Below are 10,050 nucleotides of genomic sequence, written 5' to 3' on the forward strand. Positions count from 1 at the left end.
TTACATAGATGCAGTGCCAACTACAGTTACAAAGTGAATTGCAATATATGTAGGCTTCATCACATCACATGCAAAATCCACAGAAGACTGAAGTCTTTTTTTATAAGACTTTAGACTGATAGCCACATTACAGTCTAAATGGAGAAAAAAATAAAGAAAATGATTTGTTTTATGAAAATGTATTGAACTAAACAATAAATGTTCTTTCTTTTTGCTACATACTGTACCTTATTACCTCACTCCTGGTAGAACATTTAAAGTGAATTTTAAGCTGAATATATTGTTGTTTGGGGAAAATGTTGCTAACCTAGAAATGAGTGACTAAGTAGCCTAGTAAATCAATAACACACTTTATAATTTTATTTGATTAATTTTATGTATTACAAATATATTTATTATAAATAATATATTGACAGCTTCTTAAACAGTCAAAGAACAGATTACTTTTTTGACAAAAGCAAATACATAGAACTAGTTTTTTCACATGCATACATCATAACATTTTAGTTTTAGGTTTATTGTACGGTTTAAACTTTCTAATTGTGTTCTAAATTATTTTTCAGAAATACCAAAATGCCTCAAGACAAGAATAAAAACCTTTGACCCCAAATACACCACTACAAAAAAATCTAAAATACACACATCATAACTTCCTAGTTTGAAGAAGGCCATTTTAATTTTAAAGAAGAAAGTTGCTCTTTGAGTAGATGTGGTTATTAAAAACAAAGAACCAGCAAAATCTAATTCCACAATTTGAGGTCAGTTTATATAATTCCTCAATTTGAAGCCAAACAAACCCCACAGTGACCAGGATGGCCGAGTGGTTAAGGCGTTGGGACTTAAGATCTCCTGGTAGATCTTCCTAACATTTAAACTATAATCAATATATGCCATCTTCCACTGTACAATAGTATCCAACAGAAAAACAGGTTAGTAAAGCAAGGTTATGCTTAGTTAAATGCATCGACAGGTTTCCTAAAGCCACATGGGGTCAAACTACACTTTGATCAGGTTGGCTGAATGGTTAAGAAGTTGGACTTAATATCCAATGGACAAATGTCTGTGTGGGCTCAAACCCCACTCCTGTTAAACTTGTGAGATTTAAATGCCATATTTCCTTGACTTGAACCCATTGCATGCAAATATGGTTCTTAAAGAAGCAGAAGATCGATTTCTCACATTGGTTCTGATGAAAATGTAAAGAAATAGTTCTCTGTATTTGTTCAAATGTATAATATTGCAGGGTTTTGGATTAAACCACCAAACACTTTTATGCAATCTCTTTTGCAAGTCATATTGCAGAAGAAACTTTCAAACTTGGAAAACCTACACTGATGCAATGCTATGCATTACATAAATGTCCTTTAAGGAACAGTCCAGAATAATATGGTGATCAAACAAATGTAAATGCATTAAAAGTTAAAAATATTTATTAAATTAATGCAACAAATCATACATAAACAAATAAATGTACATTAAAATAAAGCAGTGGATTCATCGGTAAAACATGTTTCTGTATAATATTTGCTGGTGCACTGTACATGGGCGTAAATAAAAACTTTTACTTGTGGTTATATCTTATATCTTTAACACATCACATGAATGTCCTGTGACTCTCGCAGATGTTTAGCAGTGAGATCGCAGTATCACTTTAGTTCATTTGCATTGCAGCTCCTGTGGTTTACAAGAAAACACAAGGTTTTTCAGAATGATAAACATCAAGCGCAGGCACTGGGCTTCTGTTGGTCTCTTCAGAGCAAATCACATGACACTGTTAACACTAGCATGCCAGACTAGCCATATGCTATGGCTTTTGCGAAATGGTTAAGGCGGTAACACCGAGATCATTTATTGCAACATGGAAAACAGCAGCAGAAGAGCTGTCGACAAGGGTTTTTCTTCTTGTATTTGACAGCCTTCTTTATCTGAGTTGTGGCTTTAGCCACAAAGTCTTGGGTGGCATATACATTGGCCTCAATGTTGTCCACCATGAGCCCTTGTTCCTCCACCAGTAAGGCCAGCTGGAAAAACAGATCATGGATGTCTCTGATGCGACTCTCTAACTCTAAAAGCTCCTTATGGCGATTCTCGATCTCGTTGAGCGCTGAGCGAGCGGTGCGCCCATCTGTGAGCAAGTCGTCAGAGAAGACATTCCACTTGCCCGTCTCGATCATCTCTTCGATTTGATCTCCAGTCACTTCTTTACCCATGATCTCTGCTTGCCTTTGGATGCGAGTCTTGCAGTTGTCCCTCTGTGCCATTTCAGCGCTGTTGTACTCATTCATGGCCTCGTGAAAAGAACCCGTTATAGAGATGAACTGACCGCGTATCATGCGCACTAAAGCCGAATGGGCTCCGTGTTCCTCCTCCAACTCTTTACAAAGTGCATCCATCTTCTGTATCCGAGCATACAGGTTCTCTCCTTTGGTTTTGATGTTGCGTGCGATTGTGTTGGAGTCACGTTTGATGCTGCTAATGCGTCTGACCGAGGTGAGAAAGCGTGTGTTCTGCTTGCCCAGTCTCTTCACTTCCATACGGAGTTGGGCGATTTCTTTCTGTATGGACTGGGCTTCTCTAAAAACGTCCTCCATGATGTCCTCGCCCTCAAACACAACTGCATGCTGTTCAAATTCACCACTGTCCACATCTTCTCTGCTATCTACTTGGTCTTCCTCTTTGTGGTCTTTGGTGGCAGCACCTCCCAGTTCTACCAGCCTGTCTCTCATCTTTCCTGGGAAATAAAGATCAAACCAGATGGAAATTCAGTTTGTTTGACATTATGACTTTTAGATCTTTATTGCATCGTATGCAGACACACTGGATCAATTAGACACACAGTTCACAATGCAGGCCAGAAAGCCTTTCATCAATGGTTTCAGTACAGCGGCAACCATTCACCATGCAGCTAAACTAAATACAAGACCAGACGTATTTGTCATTTAGTTAGTCACCGCAATGGCAACCATGATGCTGCACATTTCCCACCCGATATGGTCACCATAGAGAAAATACTGTACAGAAAGGGTGGGGACTTCCCTCAAGTCCTCTGTTGAACACCATGAGGCAATAAGAACAAATATATGACTTAAATGCTTAAATCTGAAATCCTTAAGTAAGATCATTATTGTCTCATTATGCACATACAAACCACAAGTATAGCTACACAAGCGAACAAAACAATAGTCTTTTCTAAGACCATCTTTCCCGGATGTAAAGTCAACATTGATATATTGCATTTGTTCACAATGTACATATTAATCTTAAGATTGTGTGCAAGTGCAGCCACAAATTAAAACTGACCATACCTTTTTGATATTGTGAACAATGATAGTTCAGTTTCTCAATTAGGTACAAAAGTAACTAATCATCTTAATTTTAACTTCCTCAAAAATAAAACAAGCTAGTTCTCACAAAACCAACCACAACTCAATCGAAGCTAAATAAAACAGAAGAACAGAGCTTTAACCGTCTCAGCAATCGTGCCAAAATTGAAATTTCCTCGTTTCATTTAAGAGTAAATGTTTGATTTGACGTTCCGCTTAACAGCTTCGTGACAAAAGATTGTATAAATCGAATTCAGATAAGTTAAAATGATATAAACTGTCACGTTACCTTATTTCATGTCCCCTCGTTCAATTGAAACCCTTTAAACGCGAGCTTTTATCGTTTGCTAACGGGCATCACCTTCTCGTGTCACATCGTTGCAGGAAATAACTTTCAGTCGAATGACTGACTGACTTTGACTGGTGGGAGTTTCCGACAAGTCAAAACCATACAGTCTACGGTCAAAACACGAACGTTTACTGACGTTTACTTAAGTTATAAATATAGAATTATCCTATAAACATTTACCATGGCAGTAGTACAATATTGTTTTACTGTGGTACATTTTTGTATCTGGAAAAATATATATTTGCAGCAGTGTTATTTTCAAGTACAAATTACTTTTAACAAAAACTAATAATGTTTGGAATTGTGTATTTAGGCTATCGATAAATGTATCTGTAATATTTAAGTCTTCTAGGTATTTTTATGTTCAAACATATACGTTAATGTGGTGCAGTGGTAAATGTCATTGATGTTTTAATCTTTATTTTGAGTTCTTTGCCACTTTTAAACCCCTAAAATGCCACACTTTCCTCCAAATATGATCATAACTTTGATGTTTAAAATCCCTTCCCATCATTTTTCTTTTAAAATCTTCAGTTTACACAATGCAGATTTTTTACTTTCACAATGTAAATACAGTGGCTGATTCTGTGGTGCAAAATCAATCAGTTCTATTTTTACCAAGGCAGTTGAAAAAATAAGCAATTTATAATTGTGGCAGTGCTGGAGCCTAACTTGTCAATACTAATTGTAAAAAAAAAAAAAAAAAAACTAATTCCTTTTGTGGCTATGTTATTTGAGCCTGTGCTTATACTGCAGCCTCAGACCAACAATCCTGTAGATAAAATGTTCTTGTCTTTTACCCTTGATTGACAACCTATAGGACAAACAGTTCATTGCATTTCTGTAATGCACTCATTAGTTCTGAATATTTTGACAGTTTCTCTGGTAACAAGATACCCAAACCAATTGTCCTCTGGGTATGTGGGTAAAGGCCTATTGATCTATGCTACTGCTTTAAACAATTAACCCTTTAGAGCAGATCTATAGGCCTGGTTAACTCATAACATAGTCACATTCTGTTTAGATGACAAGGAATTTTAGAAATATCGGTCAAAACACAAACATTTCCAAAGTCAATTATTTTTCAGTGAATTTTTAGCAGTTTAAAATATGAGTAATTATAAATATTTTGGTGGAGTTAAAAGGCGTTGAGCCTTATAAATGTGATGTAAGGTGTTCTAACTCTATAGATTGGTTTACATTTGTTATAAAATTACTTCTAGAACAAATGGCAAACCAGATGAGTCAGAGTAATCATGTGAATCCAAAGCAGAAGTGAAACAGCAAATGATCTGCCCAACACGTAGTCAAACTAAGCAACACAATTCAATGGTGTGTGCTTATGCAGGATAAAATATTTTACATGAGATGTTTTAATAATCAGATGTTTATCTCTGTAAATTAATAAAATGTAATGGAATTGGTCATTTGGTTCATGCACACACCACATGATGGCAGTAGAGCTTGGATAATGATTCTCATAAACTTCTACAGTCGTGGCCAATAGTTTTGAGAATTACGTAAATATTAGTTTTCAAAAAGTTTGCTGCTAAACTGCTTTTAGATCTTTGTTTCAGTTGTTTCTGTGATGTACTGAAATATAATTACAAGCACTTCATATGTTTCAAAGGCTTTTATCGACAATTACATGACATGACAAAGAGTCAGTATTTGCAGTGTTGGCCCTTCTTTTTCAGGACCTCTGCAATTCGACTGGGCATGCTCTCAATCAACTTCTGGGCCAAATCCTGACTGATAGCAACCCATTCTTTCATAATCACTTCTTGGAGTTTGTCAGAATTAGTGGGTTTTTGTTTGTCCACCCGCCTCTTGAGGATTGACCACAAGTTCTCAATGGGATTAAGATCTGGGGAGTTTCCAGGCCATGGACCCAAAATTTCAACATTCTGGTCCCCGAGCCACTTAGTTATCACTTGTGCCTTATGGCACGGTGCTCCATCGTGCTGGAAAATGCATTGTTCTTCACCAAACTGTTGTTGGATTGTTGGAAGAAGTTGCTGTTGGAGGGTGTTTTGGTACCATTCTTTATTCATGGCTGTGTTTTTGGGCAGAATTGTGAGTGAGCCCACTCCCTTGGATGAGAAGCAACCCCACACATGAATGGTGTCGGGATGCTTTACTGTTGGCATGACACAGGACTGATGGTAGCGCTCACCTTTTCTTCTCCGGACAAGCCTTTTTCCAGATGCCCCAAACAATCGGAAAAGGGGCTTCGTCGGAGAATATGACTTTGCCCCAGTCCTCAGCAGTCCATTCACTATACTTTCTGCAGAAGATCAATCTGTCCCTGATGTTTTTTTTTTGGAGAGAAGTGGCTTCTTTGCTGCCCTTCTTGACACCAGGCCATCTTCCAAAAGTCTTGGCCTCACTGTGCGTGCAGATGCGCTCACACCTGCTTTCTTGGACGCCCTGAAGCCTTCTTTACAAGAATTGAACCTCTTTCCTTGAAGTTCTTGATGATCCTATAAATTGTTGATTTAGGTGCAATCTTAGTAGCCACAATATCCTTGCCTGTGAAGCCATTTTTATGCAACGCAATGATGGCTGCACGCGTTTCTTTGCAGGTCACCATGGTTAACAATGGAAGAACAATGATTTGAAGCATCACCCTTCTTTTAACATGTCAAGTCTGCCATTCTAACCCAATCAGCCTGACATAATGATCTCCAGCCTTGTGCTCGTCAACATTCTCACCTGAGTTAACAAGACGATTACTGAAATGATCTCAGCAGGTCCTTTAATGTCAGCAATGAAATGCAGTGGAAAGGTTTTTTTGGGATTAAGTAAATTTTCATGGCAAAGAAGGAGTATGCAAATCATCTGATCACTCTTCATAACATTCTGGAGTATATGCAAATTGCTATTATAAAAACTTAAGCAGCAACTTTTCCCATTTCCAATATTTATGTAATTCTCAAAACTTTTGGCCACGACTGTACACTGAAGAACTGAAATCTGTGTTAAGTTTTAGCTCTTTGCTCTGCTGACTGTATATTTTATGAGCTCTTTTTTTTTAGCATTGCTGTTTCTTTCTGTTTCCTTTGCTTTTTAAAATTTAGGTTGACCAGAAGAGTCTGTGTTTCCTCTTTGAACCATGGTTCCTTCCTTACTCTCAGGGTCTCAGGGATTTTTTCTTTCTGTTGAAATTTAGTGCTTGCATCATGGCCTGAAAATGTCAGCTGATCTACAACAATTCTGTAAACTACCGTCATACAGACTAATTACACATTACACTGACATTACACATTACATTCTATTGTCTCCCCAGTATCCACTATGAACCAAGCCACAAGTACAGGTGCATCTCAGAAAATTAGAATATCATGGAAAAGTTGTTTATTTTTTGTAATTGAATTCAAAAAAGCTAACTTTCTTATATTCTAGATTTATTGCACACAAACTGAAATATTTCAAGAGTTTTTTTGTTTTAATTCTGATGATTACGATTTAGGAAAATGTAACATTCAGTATCTCAAAAAATTTGAATATTCCATTTTGAGCTTGATTAGTTTGATTAGTTTTGAGCATAAACACTGGGTACCTCCTGGGCTAATTTAGAACATGCAACCACAATTATGGGAAAGACTACTGACTTGACAGTTATCATCGGAGAGAATGAGGTTTTTACTTCCGGAACGCTACTGCTACTGTTATTTGAATTTCGTTATATTTTCATCAGTTCCTTATTTCAGTTTTTATCGTTTTCTTACCGTGATTGGTACTTTTCTTAAGGGTTGATGAACATTTTCGCGAGTAATTATGTCCAAAGTGACATTTGAACCTTGAGGATTTTTTGTCAATAAGGACATATCTTTAGATTAGAAATATCATCTATTAGAAATATTTTTCAATCGAATCCTATCTGTTTAATAACATTACCCATGCTTATGTCACTTTGGAAAACGTAAATCAAGAATTAAGATAGGATGCTATACAGCACAATTATACTCTTCACTTGTGCTTACTTGTTGTACCGTATATTATTTATCTACAGTAATGGTTTAGCTTGTTAATGTCATAGTAATTATTTTAATATCAGTTTTGTTGTTGATTTTAATGCATGTCAAACTGATTATATGAAACTACTGAGTCTGACAGTAATTAAAACATGCAAAGAAACACTATAATTAAAATATAATTACATCTAATGCAGTCAGATGACAGTGATCAGAATATTTACTCAGGTCCATACAACGTTTTCAGAGCACAGAAATATTGTTGTTCAATATTTAATTGAGGTTCCTTTCTAACCAGTGTAGATTTATAAGGATGCATTCTGTTTTTGATCTATGCACAAAAACCACTGATTGTTTATCTGACATAATACAAAAAAATTTAAATAACAGTAATATTAAAATTCTGACTTTTATCGATTTAAATTCTCAAGTATTTAGCACATCTAAAGCATCAAGCTTCTTTCAGGATAAACAAATGGAAGAAAAAAGTTCCTGTAATTTGTCGTGGAAATGTTTTCTTGTTGCACTATAAAAATGGTTGCACCAATTTTAATCTCCCAAAATATATTTATTTAAATAAATAAAAATATTGTCAAAATTATAAAACACACTTGCTTGTTTTTTTTTTTTTGCACTGATATAGAGAGTCTTAAAGCTTAACGCTGTTGGTGCATTTTAAAAAATGTTTGCACAATTTGAATTTATGGAAATGTTCCTGTTTTATGAAGTTACCAGTTTTGTACATACACTGTATATATGACATTAATCTGCTTAGGTTAAGACTGTATGCATGTAATTTATGTAATTTCTGTACTGTATGTAATTTCACTGTATGCTCGACTTGTTTATACATCTAACTGAATTACATCCTTTACCTGCAGTCTCGGCTATGTGAGAAAGAGTGCTTGTGTTGGGCAAACACAGAGGCTTCTCAAATGAATTATATGGTCAGAATGTCATTTTTTTCATAACAATAGGATATTAAATTACTTTAGGAAAAAGTATAAGCAATAAAATCAAAATCCCTTGGACTTTATGGAAGAAGAGTTCATGACCTATCATGAACGGCAAGAATGTTTTCTTTAAAATGTTCAAATAGTTTTAATTAAAATTGTTAGTTAATCTGATATGCAGAAAATGGGACAAAAGGAGTCCAGGTCTTTAACATATTGGAAAGGATAAGGTAATTAGGCAGATCACAGAGTGTTTACAACTTTTCATCCTAATCTACATGTGCAGTTGCTTCTTTTTTATTGTTTCCAATTGCTGGGGAGATGACAAAGAAACCAAAATTTTACACTCATTTAAAAAGATTTGCTGGTGGAATTACAAATTCTATATGGCGGAAAACTGTGGTTAAAGTGTAAAAGTGAAAATGCACATCAGTGATGTATTTCTAACTGATCTGTGTTTCTGTTAATCTATTTTTAGTCAGCTTGAGGTAGACATTAAATACATTTTTTCCCCCCATGAAACCAGTTTAGATGTTACCCAACAAAACGAGTACTGCATCTTAGCTAAGACGCTACGGGAAAAGTCTCTTTTCACGAAATACTGAAGCAAAAAATTATCCTTAATTTTGAATTTTTGTAAAGCGAATTTGACGCAGTACACAGCCATAGGCGAGACGGCTCGCTCGCTCATTGGCTGCTCTGCAGCAAGTGCACAGCCTATCGAGCACAGGCTGATGCAATATCAGACCAATTAGGACGCTTTGCGCCCATCACGGCACTTCCCGCCGAAACGGGTGTGGCCCAACCCTATAAAAGGAGCTCGAAAGGCTGACTCACCTGATTTATTTCATCGCCGAAGCGAACCAGAGTGAATCGTATGCACGGCAGAGAACGCAGTACTCGTTCCCTCTTCTAGAGAGAACCGAGGTTACGTAAGTAACCGAGTACGTTCTCTTACGAGAGTTCTCTCGTACTGCGTCTTAGCTAAGACGCTACGGGAACCCCATGCAAAACGCCGTGCGCGCAGGGATCAGATACCAATAAACCTGAAGCAACGCCCAAGATTTACAGTGCACAGTCACCCGAGGGACTCACAGAGAGCCCAGAACAGGAGAGGGGGGGAAAGCCTTCCGTCCCATATCTAGCGGCACCCGTAGATGCAGCAATACAATCATCACACAGTCGAGGCAAGGCCTGACCAATGTGGCAATATGGGTCTTACACAATACTGCCCATATAACAGTCGGTAGCGCATAACGCTCACGAACTCAGAATTCCCATCAGGGCCCTGATTCGGCTACACCGACAGCAGCCTTGCTTGCAAGGCGGGAACCTCCAGGTTATAAAACCTGATAAATGTAGACGGCGAGGCCCAACCTGCCGCCATACAAATATCCTGCAAGGAGACCCCAGTAGACCACGCCCACGACGAGGCGACGCCTCTTGTG

At 37.1% G+C, this 10,050-nt stretch overlaps 1 protein-coding gene across 1 annotated transcript; it reads right to left on the reverse strand.

Annotated features, from left to right (window-relative positions):
- Positions 1-1,412: 1,412 nt before the first annotated feature.
- On the reverse strand, positions 1,413-3,768 carry stx11a (syntaxin 11a). The gene is made up of 2 exons (XM_059519887.1): positions 3,613-3,768; positions 1,413-2,731 (listed from the first exon to the last, which is right to left on the reverse strand). Exon 2 carries the CDS (start codon positions 2,724-2,726, stop codon positions 1,845-1,847), a length of 882 nt encoding a protein of 293 aa, XP_059375870.1. The 5' UTR covers positions 2,727-2,731; positions 3,613-3,768; the 3' UTR covers positions 1,413-1,844.
- Between the last annotated feature and the right edge of the window lie 6,282 nt (positions 3,769-10,050).

This window comes from Carassius carassius, chromosome 32 (genome assembly GCF_963082965.1).
Source record: "Carassius carassius chromosome 32, fCarCar2.1, whole genome shotgun sequence".
NCBI lineage: Eukaryota > Metazoa > Chordata > Actinopteri > Cypriniformes > Cyprinidae > Carassius > Carassius carassius.